The following is a 23,456-nucleotide window of genomic DNA, read 5'->3' as shown; positions in this document are numbered from 1 at the left end:
TACCCTTTCCCTAAGAGCACTTTTTACAGTTCTATCAGGGTGCAGCACACTGTGTGGCTTTCCATGAGGAAAGCTGAATCTTATGCATGCCCATGTTTTGCTTTCTTTGGGCCTACTGAGGTAAACTCCTCCCCTAGAGGAAGGTTCAGTCTCTGCCTGCTTCCTTAACTGCAAATAGTTAAGGCTTTGCCCCTACATGGTTACTTGCTCCTATCATTCTGTGCATACCATCCCCTTTCCTGGGTTTTGCCATAAGTGGCCTTCAAACCCAGAGAAAAGTTACAGGTTTGGTTATCTCCGAGGAGGACCCACAGAAGACAAATAAAGACATGGGGCATTGTAAACAAACAATAGAAACCTTCTCTCCCTTTGATCAGATCCTTGTATTACTCACTGAGAAACAAAATCAGCAGGAAGGAGAGAAAACAAGTCTTGAGTCTTCCTGTACACTGAAAACAAAAGAACCTCAGTTTGCCCTCTGTCCTATGGGAACACAGAAGGGGTTAGCACTAACCATTACACTGCCCCATGCAACGGGAGAGATGAGCAAAATCATCTTAAAAGGTGAACGGACCTTGAAAAGAGGCTATTCGTTTTACTGATGTTCTGTCCTTCAGCATTTCTGCATCCTTCCATGGTGAAGCATTTGTTGCTCTGCTTTTGTTTCACTGACAGGCTGGCACATGTCTTTGCTAAGGGCATGCCACCCACAGAGGCTTCTGTCAGAGTCATAGAATTCTTTAGGTTGGAAAAGACCTTCAAGATCATCAAGTCCAACCATCATCCATGCCCACTAAACCATGTTCTGGAGTGCCTTGTCTATGTGCTTTTTTAATACCTCCAGGGATGGTGACTCCACCACTTCCCTGGGCAGCCTATTCCAATGCCTGACAACCCTCTCAGTAAAGAAATTTTTCCTCTAATATCCAACCTAAACCTCCTGTGCTGCAACTTGAGGCCATTTCCTCTTGTCATATCACTTGGGAGAAAAGACCAACACCCACCTCACTACGATCTTCTTTCAGGTAGTTGTAGAGAGCGATAAGGTCTCCCCTCAGCCTCCTTTTCTCCAGACTAAACAGCCCCAGTTCCCTCAGCCGCTCCTCATAAGACTTGTGCTCCAGGCCCCTCACCAACTTGGTTGCCCTTCTCTCGACATGTTCCAGCACCTCAATGTCTTTCCTGTAGTGAGAGGCCAATGTCCCCATAGGGCATTTCTCCCTCAGCCCCTATTACAGTTTCGGAGTCCCAGTACTTATGGGTAACAAAGGCAGTTGTAACTGGCAGCATGTGCATGAAAATTTGTCTTTACTGCTGGGCTGTGCCAGATACCTCTACTGCAGCCACAAAGCAGTCAAAAGATTATTACATGGTACTAGCTTCAAACAAAAGCCCTACAAGGTCTCACTTAGAGGTCATTCAAATGAAGTCACTAAGGGTTTGTAGGACTGAACGTGCTGAGGGTTTTTCAGGATCAGATCTTCAACAACTGCAAAGAAAAGAATACTTTTCTTTTGTCTTGTTGCACATGCGCTGGAAAAAAAGTCTTCCTCTGTTTCCATACAAATATAGCACATGGCTTCGTTTTTCGAGCTTAAAAAGATCTCCTTATCGTAGACCACACATCACCTCCCCTGCTGACCTGTTTTTTCTGTCCTGCATCCTCCAAAGGACTAAGATTGTAATGTGTATGTTTATAAAACACGAATTATTCCGTGTGTAAAGATCATGAGGTTTCTACAGCCTGGGTGACTTCTCATCATTCTCCAGGGTCTGACAACCTCCCCATATCCTAGGGAAGGATACAAATGAGACTATGTCATGCCCCTTACATGGAGCTTTGCTTAAGCAAACAGTGGTGCTCATACTTGCAACTGCTCTGTAAGTTACACTAAACTATAGCCCAGCAGGATTTGAGAACATTTCAAAGCCTTTTTTAATAGCAGTAGGATAGATGCCTATTCTAATAGCTCTGATAGAAAACCCAACATGCCCCATTGATACAGTGAGAAAAGAAAAGCTGTGGCTTGACAACGGGAACAGCAGGACTTTCCCAGATCATTTCTCTTGCAAAAACGTCACATATTTTCTCTTCTCCCCTCTTGGATTGGCATGTTATTTTCATGTAACATGAAAACTAACACAACTAGCTAACAGATCTAGCAGAGAACATGAGAAATCTCATTCCACTCACTTGAGCTCTAAATTATGTTTCTCTACATTGCAGACAAAGAAGGAAGAGTCCTCCTTCTCTGCTAAAACAAATTTGGTGAGGGAGCAAAAGTCTCAGCTACATACAGCCCCTTGCAAGTGGTCTGCACACCATACAGCCCTGGGCCACTTGCCCCTTAGTGGATCAGAGGCAATGGCATGCTCTGTATGCCCGCATGGCTGCAGACAGCTAGGCACCACTCACTCAGTCAGCATACAGCCCGCCTGTCCTTGCATACAGCAAGCCAAACAGAGGTATGCTTAAAATAGGAGCAGACAGTGCCTTGGTTCCACTACAGACAACAAACCAACAGGTCTGTTTCTCAGCAAAGTTTCCTTCAGACATCTGTTTAAATAAGGGCTTTTTAAATTTTCACTAACACTTATAAATCCCCTCCCATATATCAATAAAACTTTATTTTAGAGAAAGAGAATGAACACAGATACATTAATCAAAAGCCAACTATACAATATGTCAGCAGCTAATGAAAAACAAGGACCTGTACTCCTTTAGGATAACAACAGCTTCCCACAGGTCCACTATGATAATGATCTGTCAGAGCCCCAGTACCAACAGCGACAACACAACCAACCAGCCACTAAATGGGATCTTTTAAAGCTGTGGCCCATGACAAGGTTGAGGACAAGTTCAGTCTCTGCCAATGTGCTTTCAGCACCTAAAAGCATCTTGGTTTTGAGTTGATAATTACAGTGTGCTGAGCCAAGCAGCTGTCACTAAGGAACAGGAGCTGCCCAAATGAAGCAAAATGCATAGAAGTTTACTGCTGAGTAATCACACAATAATGAATCCAGTTACAGCCTTTTGAGGCATAGAAGTGAAAGACAGAAAGAGGGAGAAAAAAAAAAGAGCAAAGGGAGGAAGAAAGAGCTTTGAACATTTTGTTCCAGTCAGTTTCCAAGAAAAGGAAAACACCAGGCATGATTCAAATGAAGGATGCCCTCCCATAGCACCACTGTTCCTGGAGAAGTGGCCACTGGGCAGATACCCGAGACACATATATCCCAAAGCACACAGACCCAGTCTTTGCCGAGATGTGAACTCTCTCTGATGGCAGCACACACACGTAGCAGGGAAAACAAGAAGAACGGCAGAAATGGCTGAATGAACTTTATTCAGGATCTGACATACGATGTCAGTATAATGAACATGACCTAAAGAAGAGTGTTACACTCATAAGCAGACTGAGTTGGCAGCTCTGACCAATTAGTACCAGTTAATTTTATGGCGATAGCTAGTACACACGTATGATATTCTGTAAAAGCTTAATGTCATCATAAATCATAGTCACCTTCTCCCCTGTGCCCTTTATATTTGGAAAGTACTTACAGTTGAATCTTCTGTAATACTTGTTGTAGACTGAAATGAATGCAAATGTAATTCTGGCAGTCTCTGCAAGAAGCCAAAAATGCGTGCAAAAAAAAAAAAAAAAAAAAAGTTCTCTTCTCACCTAGAATCTGTATGACTGTTGCTTTTAAAAAACAAAATTGTTTTGTTCCAACTACTGTACACCATGATACTTACAGCAACTGTAGTCGGCACAGAACAAAGGTAGCCAAAAATGTAGTTTTTTTTCTCTGCTTCCTTCTGAAGTTCAAGTTCTCTCCCAGAGCAATAAATACCAGCTGCCTACATACTCATGTACTTGGAAAGCATTTTGAGCAGCAGTAACCAAGACAAATGACTGCTACATTTGTTGAACTATAATGGCAGAACACCAGATACTGCTTATCAGTAAAGGAAATATTAAAAATTACCATAATTTTATTGTTACTAGTGAAACAGCTGGATTTTTGTCTGAAGTTGCTCAGAACTGGCACTTGCAGCTAAGGAGACGGGTGTTGTCCACTGATATGCACACTGTCTGCACTTAACTAAAACACTGAGGTACACAAAGCATTATTGTTAGCCCTTCAGACAAGATGTCACCAGGGTACATTAACAGACCACTTTACAAGCATGTTGATTAACTGCTGCCTCCTGCAAGACCACCACCAGCAGGAGGGCAAGTACAGACCTGCTTTTAGGAGGGACTGGTCTGAAGCCTGTTAGGGAGCTGGAGGGCTGCTTTGCCTTTTGGTAGTCCAACATTCACAAAATGGTCCTCAAGCAATTTCCAGGACTCTGTTCCTGGTTCTAGCCTGCTCTTCTGATCAGAATTTTAAGGAGAAGAGGAAGGGTCAAAATCTAACATAATTATTTATAAACCAATTTCAAGATTTATTAGGTGTTTTTTCCCGTATTTTCCCACTTAAAATTCTCACCTAACTTAGAGGCTAGTGCATTGCTTTCACCATTGCTTCTGTTGCATTTATTCTTCCCTTGTAACATTTTCTTCGATAGGAGAATGGTAATTCAGCCACATGTTCCAAGAATCTAATAGGCTCTAACTGCAAAAATAACCATTACTGATTTGCATTTTTCCTTACAGAGAAACTACAGAGAGGCAACATCATTTGCTTCTGAAACCTAGACACAGAGATGAAAAGGTATTTGTCATCAGCATTTTGGCTAACAACTCTTATGAGGCTTCTGCTGAGTAAATCCCCCTATCATTGTTCCCCCCCCCCCTAGAAAATAAGTCCAGAAATGCTTACCTAGCTGTTTCATAACAGTGGGTTTTTTTAAAATATTAATTATTTTCTCTTTGGACAGTATCAGAAAGCTATGAAGTGTAAGTTTTGTATTTGTCAAAGTTCTTATTTGGTGTATTTTGAAAACAGTGGCCCAAACTCCTCGCTGCCATCACTTTCTTGATTTCAAAATCTCAAGTGGAAACTCTTCAGATACAGATTTGGCTGCAATGAATACTTTCTTTTGTTTTTACAGATTCTGGCCTCCTTAAAGTTTAAGTGCATTATAATACAGTCAAAAATAAAAGCAACTGGAAAGAAAAAAAGCGCATGCAGAAAAAAGATTTTACAACACTTTCTCTTGCATTGCCTTCAGTGCTATCTTGTATGCCATGAAACTAATCCTGCTCTTACTTACAAAATGGAAACTGGGAAATTCAGTGGAGTCCTTCTAGATGAACAGTCACAAGGACAAGCTGCTGAAGAAAGCAATTAAGAAACCCACAGCATCCCTTAATTTAAGACACACACACAAAAAAAAAGAGACTTGCTATAAACCTATGAAAATGTGAGGTCTGCTGCTTCACTAAGTGCCCTAATTCTTCGCTTATTCCAGACTGTACGTTGTTAGTTTACAGTCTTTTATGTACAATCCTGCATAAAAATAAACAGGCCCTCAGGGATTAACATACCACAACCAGCACTTCAAAACTACTTGGTGTAGCTCCCTTTCCACACCTTCATAAATGTAAACAATTCGAGATTTCTGAACAGGAGCTACTGGAATCATTTTCTTTCATACTGTGCCAAGCAGGCATCAGAAATGGCAGTTGCTGTGGCAATTGGGGAAAATGGTAAACTGCATCCTAATGAGGGCTATTCTAGCTAAGCATCCAAACAACATCATCAGGAAAAATCTCTTCTCCAGACTATTTTGAACGGTATTTTTGCCCATAATTAACTAAGTTGAAAGCTAGCTACAGTAGCTAGGAACAAGTGGTTTGAGAACCTGTATTATCCCTGCTACTGCACCAAAAGTACTGTGCTTTCACATATGGACCTTGCTGACAGCAGCCCTAGTTAAGGACGCGTGTGACGACTCCTGCTCCCGTATAGCATTTTTAGTTCAAGCCCAGCTCCGCAGGAGTCTGATACAACTTTCCCAAATCAGTGACAGGCCTGTCACTGGCATCGAGGGGAACCTGAAACAAGCAGTCTCACAGAAAAGAGGTACATCTTGCCTCAGAAATACCTCAGAAATTGGACAGGTTGTGAGTGTGAATGAAGACTGTACATACATAACAAATGTGCTATATGCTGCAGCTTTCCACCCAGTAATTCATATCTACAGATATATAAGAGAGGAGGGTCATCCACATCATGGAGTTTATTGTCTCCAGTGAGAAGCACAAGACTGAACTGCTGATAGGCTTGGGAAAGGACACAAGAGATTAAATATGGGCAGCATGCAGTATGAACTCTGAAAAAAAGAAAAGGAAGATGACTAAACTGCTCCAGTTCAAAAGAAAGGGAATCTCCAGACCTCAGTTGATTAGTAGTGCTAATCAGATTTTCTCCTGTTTTCTCACTTAAGCATTTTAGGTCCTGTTAATTTAGATGTCTTCACCCTGAAAAGCCTGTTACAGCTGCTCAGGAACAAGCTAAACATCTGCCCTGCAAAGACTTCCCTTAAAGATTTTACACAACATTTTAATTAAATGCTATCCCTAGTACAGCAAGAATTTGTCTATAACCAAACCAATGCCACAGCCACTTGTTTCTGCACAGTGTTTTTTGATGTTACACTAGACAATCATATTTGGGGTATGCTTAGAAAAAAAAGACAGAAACTTTTGCTAGCTTATTTATCACTACTTCTTAGTGACTCAACTTTATTTCGATGCCACATATTGCACAGCTGCCAGCCTGTTGGAAATATTTCTGCATCCCATTTGGTTAGTTATCCTACAATTTCAAAAGCTTGTGTTCTCTTATGGAAGTTTGCAGATGTAGTTCCCTCACCCTCCCCAGCTATAGCATGACAATGCATGCCAGAACACAGGCTCTGGCACAGACTTTGGAGACGGATGTGGAAAGGTTACACAATCTTGCAATAAATTCATTATGATCAAGCAGCACCAGTTAAAGCAATCACTCTCCTGGCCAAAGAAGTAACTGAGGAAAAGAAAAACAAAAACCCCAAGTCTTCGCTTTTCTGATGTCCTGTTGCATCAAAGCACAGGTTGCAACAAGCTGAGAAAATGTAATGTGCTTCAACGTCTTTTTCAGTTGCTATGGTACAGTTTCTTATGGAAAATTCCTTGTTCTGCGTGATGTTTTTCCTGCCTCATTTGGGATGGCAGAACCGTTCCTTGTGTCACCTGAGAAACCGGGCTGTCAGTTTCCACCTATTGGTGAGAAAGAAACTCATCAGCAGCAGAACTCAATGGAAAATTCCTTGGATAGAAGTTTCTGCGCTGGAGGCCAACATGACACCAGGGAGGAAGGACGGATGGGTCAGGGGCTGAGGGGGCCACGCAGGAGATCTGGCTTCCACCTCAGCGTCAGCCACAGATTTCCTGTGTGAGCTGGGGCAAAGGATTTAATCCCTGGGACTCCCTGCTTGTGCAGGCAGGACAACAAAGCATCCTTCCCCCATACTTCACCCTGTACATGAAGCCCCAGGTCTGTAACCTGCCCACAGGCCAGCCAACTAGCTCCAGGTTACAGGAGTGGGACTATAGCCCAAAAGCTCTTCAGGCAGGAGTTATTTGCAGCTGTGGAGTCCCACAGTGCTTCGCACAGTGAGGTCTTGTTTGGACCTTGGGGCTCTGAATTAATGTGTGCAAATAATAATAAATAATTGCATTGTTCTCTGCTCTGAAGGAAAAATATCAACATAGGCAAGGAGGGAAAATTCCAGCTTTACTGTACAGCCAAGCAGGAAAAAACATTTGGCTTTCAGAGGAGATCTGCAATCTGTTTTCTGCATAGATAATACCAAAAATTGCCAGAAAAAAATGGTATAAAAATGGTATTATAGCATCACACTAGTGATATAAAGCAATCAGAGATAGGGCCTCTTCACTAGGGGAATTTCTTTTATGGATTAGTTGGAAGTAATCTGATTTTAATGTGACATTTTTCCTGCTGGAATGTTTTTCCTTCCAATCAAAAAATAATTAGATTCCACCAAAGCATGGTTAAAAAAAAAAAAAAAAAAAAGGCATTAACATTTTAATGCAGTTGGATACCTGCTGTACTTCAGAATGCCAAAATTCCCATGGGCTCCCTATGGTGATGAGAAGAGCTTTTGACCTCTCTGAGGAAATGGGTTTTGAAAATAATAAATGCATAAGTGCTTGAAAAGAAACACCTTTAGTAACATCTATCATGCGAATGAAGAGCATTCAAGATGTGACAATACACTTTGCACTCCATGGGACAAATTTTCTATTGGTGCCAATACTTAAAGCTCCATTGACTTCAGTGGAGTTTCACCCTTTAATCCAAGAAGATTTGGACTTGTTGGATATCACTTGCAGTTACATACAACCACTTTTGTCTTTTAGAGTCCCTCCCCTTCACAGATAAGTTCAACAAGAAAACTAATGGAAACAGGTGTAGGAATGAAAGAAAATGTGCCAAATATTAATTGAACACAAGTCAAGACATTCAAAATTTTGATTCCCACAGCACTGATTTCAGCATAAAGCCAGCTGAAAAACTGACTGAAAAATGTTAATGGTGTAAAATAAAGTTTTAAAGATTCAGCAGCAGGAAAATACCGATTTTCAGTTACCTTTTTGGCTTTCTAAAACAAAGAATCAAATTCAACATTCCAAAGTGCAAAAAGCTTCCCCCCCAAAGGAATTTGAAATATTTGTCCAAATAATTTAGTATTTTAAAATGGAAAGTTTATTTAAATTTTATTGAAGATGCACATTTTTCCATTTCAACATTTCAATTTGAAACTTGAGACAAAATTGAATCAAGTGCCCTCTGCTTTAACTTATGTTCTGATTTTAAAGCAGAAAGTAATTTTGAAATGCTGAAATCTCCCATGGGAGAAAGAGTCTATTTTTGAACAGCTTTACTTCTGTGCATTTAAAATATCAGCTATTACCCTGGAACTCTGGAGGGGGAGGAGTTGTACTGAAGATGGAATAATTCAGTAAAGGTTGCATTATTCCAGTTGTACAAGGTGGTAAAGGCTCTAGGACCTTCCTCTCTTTGCATCACGGTGGAGGAACCACTGTTTCAAGGCCACCATCAAATGAAGAACTGGATGCCAATCTCATACAGAAGCCTATGCAGGATGCCTGCACAACAGCGCATTGCTCCACTGACCATTTTCCTCATTCTTATCCAGAGGCTACCAAATTTGACTCCCAAGAAAATTATCCAGTAAAAATCATGTGGAAGTGGAAAAGATGTCTAGAATGGAGGTTAAAACTCAGCTTTAAGCATGGTAAAGTTGTAAGGAAGATCTAATGAAGTTACAGAAGTTTGAACCAAAACCCAAGATTTGAATACAATTGATTTTTAACAAACTTTATGTTCTGATCTCAATGCTGTGAGTTAAAAGTAATTGCTCAGAAAATCTCTTCCAGACTGAACAAAATGATAACCATCAAAGAAAGATTCTGCAATTTAATTCCTACGCTACTGCAGATACTCTTCGATGTGCAAATCCTCTGGAAGAGCAAAAGTTCTGCATACAGCAGTATTTTTGTGCTAGAACCCACCATTTGGATTATGATGGGCCATCTCATCTTCAGTAAGGTTGGTGCTCTTACATTAATATTCCTAATACAAAGAAAATCTGCAGAATGGCTCCTCTGCTTTTCAGCAGCCAATGCAAATCATGATATGTCTTAAATATCCAGTCCCTTTAATAATCACAAGCACTGCTGTTACATTTCCCTTATCCCGGAACCCTAGTAATCTTTTTTCTCATATTTCCAACAGCACAAGTAGCAGCTGGGGTCTGGGGGGGGGGGGGCATGGATGGGTACGGAAATAAACTGTGGCCCAGAAGAGCTTTTTGTTCTTCAGCTGTCTTGTACTCTATTGATCCTTCACACCCCCCAAAGATCCAAGGTATTTTATAATTATGACCATAATGAAATGCCATCAGGTATTCAAGAGGACTTCCCTCTTGAACATCTAGAGAAGCAATAAACATCAGTTTAAAAGCTATGAAACCAAATCAACAAATGGTTAAAGCTGCAGATACAAGGCCGTGCCATGCCAGCCTCCAGTTCTCTTCACTGAGGCTCCAGGAGAGCATGGAAAAAATTCCCTTCCCAACCCAACCTGGACATTCAATTAGCTGGCTGTCAGGATGAAATGCAGGAAAGAAGGAAAGCTCTATGAACACATCAGCCTAGTGAAAGGCAATTAAAAAGATCCTTAATCAAACACTGCTGCTTTTAACAAGTCAGGTAATGCATCAAAAGCAAAGCCTATTTGCCCAAATCCTTTTGCTCCCTGAATCCAAATCCTCAAGTCAGGGAGGGCAAAACCTAGGTAGTGACTTTAATTGCTTGAACTTTGGAGCAGCACAGCTGCAAAATATTGGCTTAATTGGAGTAAATGACCAACAGGCCTACCCTTTTGTCTTTCTTATCTTTTATTTCCTTTTTCCTCCCCCACCCTCTCCTTCCTTCTCTTTGTCTGGGAGAGGGAGATTTGTACACATCACTGTTGCACAGGGTGCCACTTCTTATTGGAGGCCTCTCTGGTTATTGCTTGGATACATGCAAGTCATGGGCTTTTGTATTTTCCCCGCAGTTTCCCTACTGTCTGGGCAGGATTTATCTGCTTCATCTTTATGATGTTGGTTCATTTTTGTCCTGTCTAATGAGTTTTATTAGTAATTGTGTCTCAGAGTTTATATTTATGATGCCATGTGTAGAACAGTGTCACCCCTAACAACATGTTTGCTGGGTTAAACAACACCTAGAGATAAGAATATTTTCTCCATGTTTGCAACATGGGAAGTATTCCCTGTAGAAAAGCCTGAGGACATACAGTGAATTCTGTCCATACAGAGCCGCTGCCTGTTAAAGTTAACAAGGAAAATGTTAAAAGTCTGCATTGCCTTTCTTTTGTTCTGTAATCTTGCTATAAGAGAGTACCATGTTAAGAGACTGAATATATTCCTACACTTCATTTTTTTTTGCATTCAGGGGTACAGTGTGCATTTCATAAGTCTTTATGCTATTTTTCCATGATGCTTTGCTCCACCATCTTTCACTGGGTTGAAAAGGAGGGGAGAAGAAACTCCTGTCTCCTATGAATCACCATCACCTTCTGTGGATCAGACTGAGTACTAGCTGCCCAGAACTGCGATTTTATTTAGTCATCCTACAGCTTGTACAACTTAACACACCACACACCAAGAACCTCAATAATTCAAGTGTAGCAGGATGCAGAAATTCTTAGCTTGCACAGTATTAAATGCCTCATTAGTTTACTTAAAAGCAACAACCCAAAAGCTAACTTCAAATACGCTCTTGTCAGAGACAATGAGGTTTGTCACAGATGAGGTTAGATAAAGCTTGTTCCATCACAGAATCTGAGTCACAAAGAAATCAGTCCTTGCTGGTTTTGGCTCAAACATGTTCAGATAGGCTTTGATCTATGGCCTTCTTAGCCTGATGACCCAGACAGTTGACATGCCATGCAAAACTCCAAGTTCAGCTCAGCACTGACATGGCTTCTCCGGATCTGCCAGCGGAAAGCAGCGCAGGGAACGATGGGCAGCTTGTGACCACAGAGCGTTTATACCCAACCTTGTAAACTAATATTTCCTTTTCTTACTATAAGAGCGTGGGGATCTAGGAAAGATTTAAACCCAGGATTGCTATCTTTCCTTAGACTGCATTCCATTTAAATAATTGCCCTTCTTTCTTAAAAATGAAAACTCCCGCATGGAGAGTTTTGTTCTTAGCGGCATCTTTGTTCTTAGCACTTCTCTGAATTTGTCTGTATTTCTGAGGGAGATACCTAAAAAAGTCCTCTGTAAGAGGAGAGAAATTCAGGGAACTATTCTGACACAACTTTGCTGCAGCCTGCTGCCGTATTTCTTTATCATAGGGCAGAGACTAGTCTCTCAGCCATTAAAATGTCTCCCAGCACAGCCTTTGGTTGCAGTCATGGAATAATCAAAGTTTCAGGAAGACAGCTCTTGAGATGGTTTAGCTAACGAATAGTGTGGATTTTAACATGTATGCTTGTATGCAGCATACTTCTAGAGGAAGGTCACAGAAAGCGTAACAAAATATTTCTTAAAAGCTTTTACGGTCATTTGGATGGGATGACTGGTCTAATGAGACCAAGAACTCACTGTGGGTGGGCACAGCCTTTTACATATGATGAAAAATAAATACCACACGCTCAGGCAGAGTCCATCGCAAGACTAGACCAAAACAAATAAAATTCAAAGACTTCTCTGTACGCTTTCTCTCCATTATTAAGAAAAACACCCGATGCTTTTCCCATAGAAAGTGCTCTACGTATTTCTGTGTACATATTGTGTCAATAAACACAAGCTGCAGAGTTGAGATGGCAAAGCTGTCTTCCACAGGAGCAATGAACACCTGTGTGCTTTGTTCTATCCTGAAACCATCCTATCTTGCAGTCAAGGAAATTTACCAGTCCAAGATAAATCTCTTAGCAGTCTGTTTAATGTAGCCATTTACCACAGTCCTGTTTCAGATGTTGAGGCCAAACTGAAAACACAGAGATCAACAGGCTGGAAAGACTCATGTTGATCAAAATGGGAAGTAAATTCTGGATTTAGCCTCTAGAGGAAAACTATTGCTGCAAAGAAAAGTTGAAACTTCTGCCTCCTTCCTCATTTCTGAAAGATATAGTTTATTTTGCACTGAGTTTATTCCTCAGTATGCAGGCTTCTCTAAAATGCTGCCATTAAAAGAGACAAAAAACTTACAGCCTTAAAGTGCAATACAACATTGTGATAAACGTGTGAAACCAATTCCAGCAAGGAAACGTGCTGCATCAGAATGCATAATGCAAAAGACTTCAATGAGTTCGGATTAGCTTGCAGAAGGATTCACTGCATCTGCAAGGAAAGCAAAAGGCTTGTGCCTTCCTTTCCAGAGGCAAAAGGCAAGACGAAAAGGAAATGTGTTCTCCAAGAAGGACTGTGTGAATTTGAGGCTTGAGTCTGTGCTCCTACACCACATCTTCAGGATGAGAACTGTGATTTACTGTGTCTGAAACCACACCTCACTGAAAACAAGCACCTGATGTCTCCTCTCAGGTTTAGGCACAAGACTGAAAGGACTCGTCCTGCAAGGCTGAGTTGAGCGCAGAGCTTTTGGGCTTCACGTCTGATGCCTGCTGGGGCTGGCTGTGGCAGCTGAAGGGGTCCAGCCCATGAATCCAACCTCCCCAGTGGTGGCCAGAGAATTAAAGCAACTTGAATTCAAAGGCAGCCACAGGCTGCAGGAGCTGAAGGATGGCAAACTTGTCTCTGCCCTTCCCCTGCTGCAGAGGGATGGGCAGCAGTCCCTTCTCCAGGCACACTGTGAATGCAGTGGGGGTTCAGAGCCCTCTGACCACTACCAAAGGCTGACCCTGGTCATTACATTAGGTGCAGGACACTAACGCAACTCTGATGATGCTAACACTGTTTCACATCATTGCCTGCCAGGACAGATGAGCATCAGCTCTCTGCTGCAATGGCTGGGGCTGCCAGCGAGCCATGAGCCTCTCGGGCCTTTTAGCTGCTTCCTCTCCCTCTTTTCCTCTGTTCTCCTGGTTGTGTGGGTTTCAGCCATAGGAGGATATAAATTTGTTGCTGTTAATGTTAGGGAAGCTGCTACGTGCCATACAGGGAATATCTGCTGGTTTATTAGACAGGGTCAGTACTTAAAACTTTATGTCACAGAGCATAAGCTAATCTCTACATATTGGAAGACCTGGAAGAAATGTACTCCTTAAGGTTTATTAGATACTTATTTGATGAAGGGTTTTCCCCTGTACTCGGCACTGGTGAGGCCGCACCTCGAGTACTGTGTTCAGTTTTGGGCCCCTCACTGCAGGAAAGACATTGAGGTGCCAGGGCGTGTTCAGAGAAGGGCAACCAAGGTGGTGAGGGGCCTGGAGCACAAGTCTTATGAGGAGCGGGTGAGGGAGCTGTGGCTGTTTAGCCTGGAGAAAAGGAGGCTGAGGGGAGACCTTACCGCTCTCTACAACTACCTGAAAGGGGGCTGTAGCAAAGTGGGTGTTGGTCTTTTCTCCCAAGTACCAAGTGATATGACAAGAGGAAATGGCCTCAAGTTGCGCCAGGGGAGGTTTAGATTGTATATTAGGAAAAACATCTTCACTGAAAGGGTTATCAGGCATTGGAACAGGCTGCCCAGGGAAGTGGTGGTGTCACCATCCCTGGAGGTATTAAAAAAATACGTAGACAAGGCACTTCAGGACTTAGTTTAGTGGGCATGGTGGTGTTGGGTTATGGTTGGACCTGATGATCTTAAAGGTCTTTTCCAAACTAAACAATTCTATGATTCTATAACAGGTACAGTACGAGCTATTTTTAGGTATCAGAAAAGTTACTGCTGAGATCCACTGTAGCAATTTGTCCATTCCTGAACTGAGCAGATACAGTATGCAAAATGAGGTGAGAATTTATCATCAACATAGACAGGAATGGCATTGCTGGACACTAACACAAATCATTTTAGTCTCACCTGCTGATACAGCACCTTTGTGCACTCCCCATTGCAGAAGTGAACTTCACAGACTGAAGCATTACAAGCACATGAGAATATGGACAGTCTTGGAAAGAGCAACTCTGTGTAACAGAGTACTTCCACTTCTAAATCGGAGGATAAAGAATAAGCCCATAAACTTTTGCCTTGTACTTCACCACCCAAGCAGGAGCTTTTCAAGCTTTCCCACACAGTGCTGGTCAATGCATTTCTGTCTGGAGGCAATCCCATTGCTATTCCAGTCTCAACAGCCTCTTAAGTGGAGACTGCAAATACTGCAAAACAGTTACTTTTCTTCTGATGAGAATAAAACAGGGACAAGACAAATCATGTCCTCCCGCACAAGACATCAGAGCAAATCAGTCATGTATTGTTCTTTCTTTGCCAAAGGCTGAGACTGAGGTTCTTTTGTTTCTTCGCCATTTGTTTCTCTCTTTTTCTGTTTCTCTCTACTTTGTGTGGGACATATTCCCCTTGATGGGTATTGTTTTCAGCTATTTCTTTTTTGTTTGTTAAGGCAGCCACAGGCCTTCCAAGCTGTGGGCACCAAAAAAATCAGAGCACATCCTTGAAAGACAGCCTAAGAAACCAAATCTAAACAAATCCTAAGCAACACTCAGAAATGAAAGGAGCCGTGTGGGAATGGCTTCACTTCAGAAAGTCTCTAGCTGAAACTGTAGCTCAAAGAAGTATTCATAAAGGCAGTTGAAAATTCTGTCAAATCTGTATTCCCCTCAAACTGATACAAACTGGAGATTGTTTGAAGTTAGATTTGGCTTCTCACTATCCAATCTTGGGAATAAATAACCATGTGATAGAGACAACCACCCCATTTTCCATTCTTTCTTTCTTTACAGTGCTGTGGGAAACAAACCAAGGTGGGAGGAGGGAAGGGGGGAAGGAAGTGCCACTGTGAAGACAGCTTCGCTTCCCATCTCCTTAACTCTGACTCCAACCCTCCAGTACAACTCAGTGCCACTCAAGGGATCCTCTTGGAGACAGAAAGCCTTTTCCTGCACCCTGTGACCTGTACAATTACTGACTTTCAACGGAGTTTCCAGCAACCAGTTCTCAAAGGCATTTAGGTAGCTAAAGGCGAAGCAATCATTTACTGGAATTGTCCAAAGTACTAAGCTGACTAACACTCTGATTTCTGTTGACCAGACTTTACACTTCCAAGCTGTTCAGGAGCTTTTCAGAAAACTGGTTAGTTGGTGATTTAGCATCTGAATGCCTTTGAGATGCTCTTTTCATGTGCCTACCTCACATCTGAGAATGGAATTTAGATTCCTGAAATGCAGAAATTAAAAAAAAAAAAATCCCCAGAGAGATTATTAGTTATACAGAGATCCACTGCAATTTACAGAAACAGGTGGTAATTGGTATGTATACACCACATATTTTTTCTAAATGCAAACAATACCCCCATGCATATGTTTTCCATTTAAATGTTTAATTGCCCCCCAAAACTATTGGGCAAGTCACTAGCCAGAGGTACTGCACAACTTTTCATCAACAGAACTTTAACGATTTCAGACCTTGTTGCAGGGTCTTGACTTAGGTTATTTGACACTTCTTTCCCCTGCAGGGGTTTTTACTTCAATCACAGCGATTCCCCAGCAATCTGCAAATAATAGTCTTCAATTATTATGGGCATTGATAGGCTAGAGATAAGACCTTGCAAGTGTTCACCTCACACCAGATCTGTATGCCTCATGACTTAATCCATACACTGGCCTTTGAAGAGCAATAACCCGTCCTCTGGAATGTCCTGCTCAACAACAGGCTGAGAAATTCACACCAACCCTCAAGGCCCAGAACTACTGAGCTCAAGGGCTGCCTGTCTCTCCATGTGCCCCTCAGTCATAGTCTCCCTAAGCAGAGGTCCCTTTGGCATCCTTGGCTGAGAGAGCAGCTGGTATCGAAAGGTGCTCTCGTTTCTGTCCAGCAAACCAAAAGAAAACTAGCTTAAGGGAAAGTGTGAAAGGGAGGGCTCTAAAAGATGATCATAAAGATACATTTCAGCGGCTGGGTTTTTATTTCTGTTAATTAATGATGGAAGTGTGTTCCTGGAATTGTCTACCCCTGTAATCATATTTTTTTAATGAGTCAAAAATGCTGAGCTCAGGTATTTTATTATATAGAATATATGTCTGAACTAAAATGGGTATATTAATTACACAACTTCCAGTGAGAAAAAAACAGCCTTATCATTTTTCCCCAACTGCTGTTGTGGAAAATGATAAGCCTGTTGAGAGGGAGGTTTAATTAATAAGTTAATGCTGAAGAAAATTATTTGAAGAATATTACAGAATATTTCAGAATACTACCAACTGTGTTACTTCTACCTCTGAGAACGTTTTAAATGGCTGTTAGGTTCACTTGCTGCTGGCCTACCCTCCGCCCATAATACACATGTAGCTAAGCCTGAGACAGTGAGGAGCTCCCCAGCAAAATCCTGTCAAAACTAAACCAAATGTACTTGGACCTTATGAACCCCAGTGGCATTTTTGCTGGTTTCTCAAGGTTTCTCAGGACAGAATGATAATTAAGCTGCACAGACCACAGAGTAAAAAAGTCTGGAAGATCAGACACCCCAGAGCAGCTAATAAGCACTCCTGCTTGCAGGGCCAGACAGGGCAGGGGCAGCAGCACGAGCTTTCTGCATCCCAGCCCTGCGGATCCACCACTAGTGCAATGCAGTGGGGAAAGCACCTCTCTCACAGAATCTGATAGCCAGAGTACAAATGTTGTACAAAAGGGAGGAACAGAGCAGGTGAACTCCTGCTGGGTGCATGGGCTGACATGCAAGCCAATACACCCCATTCATACACATAGGAGGGGTATGCATATATTCCCAGTGGGCCATGGACCCTTCTGCAGTTCTGATGGCTCTACGCATAACGTAACCCATCGCTATCTGGAGCCTCCCTGCACTAGGCAGATCTGCAAACCTGTAAAGCCAACCACACAATCTCCTCCAGGACACAAGCTGCTAAACCACCCTCAAAAGTCACTGTCTCAAAGCACTGACAGCCTTAATTCCTCAGAGACAGCTGCCAGGGGGAGGTGTGAAGATGTTATACACAGCTGAAAAGCAGCACGGCTCACACTGCAACTGCGATAAATACTACCCTGTCTTAACCAATTCTTATTGTGGACTACTATATTCCTCACCATTTTCTCCCAGAATTCATCTTTGGGTGAGCTTGTGCTCAGGGCTAACTGCGTTTTACACACTCACGTTCCTTAATAATGATGCACTTACTTGGTGATGAAGTCAGAAGTAGGGTTTATGAAATAATTTTGCCTACAAGTTATTTGATTTACTTCTGATTTTCTCATATTTGCGTATTTATTAGACTTAAAATTTCTCCTTTTATTCTTATTTATACTACCTTGCTTCCCTGGGATCTGTATTTCTCATTTAGCCAAAACTCACTAACACAAAGGAATAAATCCAAGGCCCAATCCTGCTCCCATGCTTAGGATCATGATAGGGAGGTTTTCACAATGGATTACTTTTTTCCCATTCAGCTTAAATATAACTACTACCCATTTAACCTCCATCACGTTATTTTCCCATTACGCTTTTAAATACACATGCATATATAAAATCAACATCCATAGAACTTAGTATGGAGCACAGAGTCTGAAAGGCATAATTTTATCATTACAATATAAATGGTGCTATTTGTCATTTAGGCATTACTGATTTAGCTACATATTTTGGTGCCAAAATAGTGTATGTATTTCTGCTACAGATGTACTGTCAAAGGACAAACGGAATGTACTGATGCCACTGAGATTACACCTACTAAAAAAGCACCATGTTGGGCTTTTTGATCTTGACTAATACCGTAATTGCAGAGAATACTTGCGCCTATATTTAATTTCATTTCAACTTTCATAAAGTCCTTAAGTGGGCTCTTCACATGAAGCCCGTGGTTGGGCTTAATGTTGACAGTGCATTTCAGTGCTCTGCTGAAGAAAAATAGTGTGCTATCTTAAGTTTACCTGACATATTTACACAAGAAGGTGCACACTCTACCTGAATTTTGACACGGGACACTTTCCTGAGAGTGCATATTTCACACTGTCTCGCCTCGTACTCTGTCTCTGTAATTGAAATGCATACTTTGGATCTTCATTGCTCAGATCTCCTTAAAACATCCACTGTTTAGCCAGAAGTATGTTTCATGTGCTATATTTCCAGGTGATGAAACATTCATGCTATTCATAAATTAAAGGTCAGGGTCCAAGCTGTTCTTTCTTGCAGTTGCATTTCCAGCATTTGGACCCTCAGAGCAAGTAGTTTACTGAATAATTCAGGTCACGGAACAACAGTCTGTGTGATGAAATGCAAATATTTTGCTGAAAGCATGATTTCTTGCCTATTTTATTAGATGTAAATGAACTTCATGGACAGATCAAGACGGAAACACAAGTAACTTCTGGGGGCAAAAGTGATTCTATAGGTTCACCTCCACACTAAATGTGGAAATATTCCTTCCTTTCCAAATCAGAATTTTTAAGAAGGTAGAAACCCATGCTTTTCAAGTTGAAGGCTTCTGCCATTGGGACAATTTCTTCCATCTGGTTGGAAAACAAAAAAAACCCGCAGGTCTGCTGAGTCTCAGAATGAGCAGCAGGACTTAAAAAATCTAATTTCCCATGAATTTATTTATTCCCTGTTACATTTTATTTGTTGGGCAAAGGAAATATGTGACCACATCATTGGCAAAAATATCTGATACTCAATACACTATGGTCTGGGAGACAAATCTCTTGCCCAATTAACAGAAGTCAAATGCAACAAATGAAGTACACCACTCATGTATATGGCTGACATTTCTGATGTATGTATGACTTTATGAACAATTGCAAAGACACACATTTTAAATGATGACTGCAGTCAGGGATTAAAACATGCAATCAAACTACAGAAGTATTTAGTCAAGATGATAAAATACACCTTCATATATCTTTATATCTTTATTCAGCCAATACGTCTCTTACACATTTACCTAGCCAATAAAATATCTCCAGAGCAAGGCACACAATGGGATCAGGACAACCAGTAAATATAATATGTATATCGCTCCTTGTAATCTCAACCTCAATCATACTTGGCCTTCAGCATCTAAAGCTTTTTGGTTTTCAGCATCTGAAGATCCTGAAGCGAGTGCCCTATTAAGCCTCCCAGCCTCTGAATCCCAACTACCAATGAATGTCAAGAGTGGCAAGTTCAGCTTGGACAGCGAGCTTTCTCCTCCCAGTCTGGATTTCACTAAGACTGATCAGTTTTGCTCCTCTGCATTCTGGCTGTTGAGGTCATGGTGTCTTTTATAGGAAAATGAGCTGCTTATAAATTTTCAGCTCTGCAGACTTTGGGAGTTGATGGAAAATCCCCAGGCTTCCAGCTTAGCTCGCTAAGAAACCACTACAGCAGCCGTTCCTTTGTGGTCACTCAGATCCTGCTCTGGGTCACAGGCCTGATAGATCCCTGCAGCGCAGAGGCTCTCTTGGTGAATTTTCCTTTTTGCCAGCAGTTTTTGTATCACTGGAATCTCACGTTCCTGCTCTGCAGTGACAGCCCGTGTACCCAGCAAGGAAACACATGCCTGGGGCCAGGCTCTGCTGTGGGAATCCTGGGACAAGGATGCCTGAGAAATACAAACCAAGTGACTACATACCCTCCTTCTGTTCAATCTACCTGGAAATACAGACAACTATTTCTTTTTTATATCAAATAGCCCATTGCTAGTGATCCAAGGGTTGGGGAGAAGGTTGTCAGCCTACTCCAAAACTAAGAGCAACCAGCCCGCTTTCTGGGGTGTGAGTGGTCAGAGCCACAGAAACAACTGGGTATTGAACTAAAGGTAGCTGCACCCTTCCACAAATGGCCTGGGAGAGGAAATGCCAGTCAGCAGGTCCTGGTATCTGCCTGCTCCCCTCTGCTCTCTGCGGCAGTCCGTGCCAGGGCCATCTCCCCAGGCTAGCAGAGCAGGGCCAGCTCTGCACCCTCACATGCTGCCGTCATGCTCAAATGCTCCTAAATCATGAAACTGAGTTTAAAAAGAACCACAATGTAATAAACAAAGAAAAACAAATCCAGATCTTTTTTTTCTGTTTCCTTAGCCTTCTGGGGTCTAGTGCACATTCTCAAGCTTTTCTTCACTTTTTTTTTTTCATTCTAAAATGAAATCTGACATCATCACCAGACTCCAAGACCTATGGTTTTAAAGACAGAAGTCCAGTACTGTGGGAGTCATGATAAAATTATAAGAATAACACTCTTATTTCTTCTCTCCCTTAAAATTCATTCAAGAAGGTGGTGGACTGAAGCAGAGGATTTCTGCAACTTTCCTGCCTAACAGGGGCAACCAAAGTCCCGCTATGTATATGTTAAAAAGAAATCTATAGTGAAAGAAGAAGGAAAGTCAGTAAAAGACTGAGATCACCTTTAACTAAATGGTGTAACAATCCCTGATACATAAATTAAAATCCCTAAACATAAATTGAAAAGTTCAGTGTTCAAAATGGGATAGAAGAGGGACGGTCTCAAAACTTCTGCCTTTAAAATTAGCATCACACATGCAATTAGTGATTTTACTGTGGAACTGGAGCTATAGACTGTAAATTCATTTTTTCAGGTCAGCCAAATAAATCAAGATTAATTTACAAAAATTATTTATGCCAACTTGTAATCAGCTGCAGACCTTCCCTAATAGAGGCCAACTGGAAGTACAATAATTATTATCTAAACTGCACATTCACACTCCTATGCTTGAGGGAACACAATCCCAAACTGCAGAAATATAGATGAAATATTAAGAATATCCCATTAATATACCCAAATTTCCCATATGAAAGCCACAATCCACACCACATCATCTGAAACGCAATGGCTGTATGTATGGCCAGCCACTAAAAACGTCTTGCCACTAAACCACCCACTAAGTAATCAACAAGCCTGCCCAGTATGGTATTTTCCATAGTTGATAATATCTTTAGGGGTAAAATCGAGTGACTTCCAAGTACAGATTAGCTGGGAAGTACAGACTGATGTCAATGCAGCTGCTACATATCCACCCTAGGGGGCTTGAAACCTGGAGCTTGCAAACCTCCCCATGAAAGGGCAAAGCTCCAGCCTCAGCCTTCCCTTCAGTTGCACTCAAACAACCACAGAGACTTCATGGGGCAGAGGTGGGGGTTACTGGGGTGAGATTCAGAGAACAATTTGATTCCTGAAATCCCCAAACCACCTGCAAGCAGTTTCTTACCCAAGTTCTGCCCTCAGAGTCTCAGCCTGGGCACTTCCACTGACGTTTTACGCTTGCCCTCTCCTCAGGTTTTGGTTTTCACATTACTGCCAACACAGCAATATTATTTACTGACTGCATTTCCACCATTAATCACAGAAATGTCATAGCAATGGGCTGATACATTCCAAGAACTGGGCTCCAAGCTAAATGATGAATGAAGAAAAGACCACAGCCGTTCATAGAGGAAAATGGCTTTGTTTCTTCTGTCCTGTTTCAACAGGTCTGGTAGGCTCAGTTGGCCACTTTAGCAACTATGATTTCTGTACAGAGATGTAGAAGACTAATTTTTGAAATATCATGGTATTAATGAAACTACCAAATAGCTCAGGGGCTGTGACAGCTCATAAGATTAGTGAAGCTAACCACCTAGCATTAGTCAGCACTTATGCCCATGCGATATTACATCGCCCAGTTGATTTCAGGAGACAAAAATCTTTGCAAGCTTTGCCATCCATGCAAGGTTTCTGCACCTGGTGATGTTACTTCACTACAAAGTTATGGCCCAGTTTTCAACAGCAATGACTGAACACTGTTCGTAATTCCCAGGCAAGAGGTTTACAGGTTCATGCTAATACAGCACAACCTGGTTTATAATGACTTAAGTGCAAAGAGCATTTCACGAAGTCCAGGCTGTGGACTCTGTCTCACACATCTGAAAGCAGAGTTGTCACCGATTGCCAAGTACTGCCAAAGAGGAAACACCTTTTGATTTCACACAAAAAGGAATGAAGAAGTCTGGTACGTGTCTGAAACATGTCTGTGCACGACAGACTGTAAACTTTCAAGCTGGAAATATTCAAGGTATTGGAGTGGCAGATGAGCCCACCAGCGAGCAGCAACCAAGGGTACATGGCAAGGAAAGGAAAAGCCAGGAGTGCTGGGACATGGTGTCAGACAGACAAGTGCTGAAGAAGCATCAGTGGGTTTGCTGGTGAGGAAAATGGGTAGTTAACATGATAGGCAGCTGGAGTGGGAAATAGCAGCCAATTCCAGTTGGAAGATGAAGAGTAATTTCCTACCATTATGTCAATTAAAGGTACAGATGAGTGTTTGTCCTCAAACCTGGGACAGAAATGCAGTCCTGAGTGATGACTGGAACCTGACCCTCTAGTTGATGGGTCTTCAGTCCTCCTCAGTTTGCTTTTCCCACCTTAAAAGCTGTCTTTCAAGAGGAGGAAAGTGCTATAACGTTTAGCGTGAGACTGACCTTTAGAAGCTAGTGCTCTTCAGGATTTAGTTATTCAGTAGCAAAAGTACCAATTTACTGACACAGTGATGGAATTTCAAACTAAATTGATCACAAACAATTTTTAAAATTTTCTTTTAAACACATATACGTCTAATACTTTGCAATGCAGCTTGATACACTATACTCAGAAATGGTTATCTGTAGACAAGTCAAAAATATGGCTTAAGTAGATAACAAAAAAGAAATTCCACTTGCTAGTCACAGCAGACGTACTCCTTCAACTTCTGTGAAAACTGCAATACCATCTGCATACAGTTTCACCTAGCTCGAAGTCTCACCTCCTTCCACAGACAAACATAAGCTAAATACAGAAGAATCTTTTCCAGC

The 23,456-nt window shown here is 41.7% G+C and overlaps 1 protein-coding gene across 3 annotated transcripts in view; it reads right to left on the bottom strand.

The window, feature by feature from the left end:
• Positions 1–23,456, bottom strand: part of NTRK2 (neurotrophic receptor tyrosine kinase 2) — a 208,409-nt gene that overhangs the window by 62,671 nt on the left and 122,282 nt on the right. The window contains exon 13 of one of the 3 annotated variants that reach the window (XM_069776829.1): positions 3,328–7,211. The exons of the other annotated variants lie outside the window; for them this stretch is intronic. Coding sequence (XP_069632930.1) covers positions 7,201–7,211 — 11 coding nt within the window. The 3' untranslated portion in view covers positions 3,328–7,200. Of the gene's footprint in view, positions 1–3,327; positions 7,212–23,456 lie in introns of those variants that run through there. 3 annotated transcript variants of the gene reach the window in all.

This window comes from Haliaeetus albicilla, chromosome Z (assembly GCF_947461875.1).
Source record: "Haliaeetus albicilla chromosome Z, bHalAlb1.1, whole genome shotgun sequence".
NCBI classification, from domain to species: Eukaryota; Metazoa; Chordata; class Aves; order Accipitriformes; family Accipitridae; genus Haliaeetus; species Haliaeetus albicilla.
Note: the sequence above shows the minus strand (reverse complement) of the source record. Positions and strands in the feature narration are given on the sequence as shown.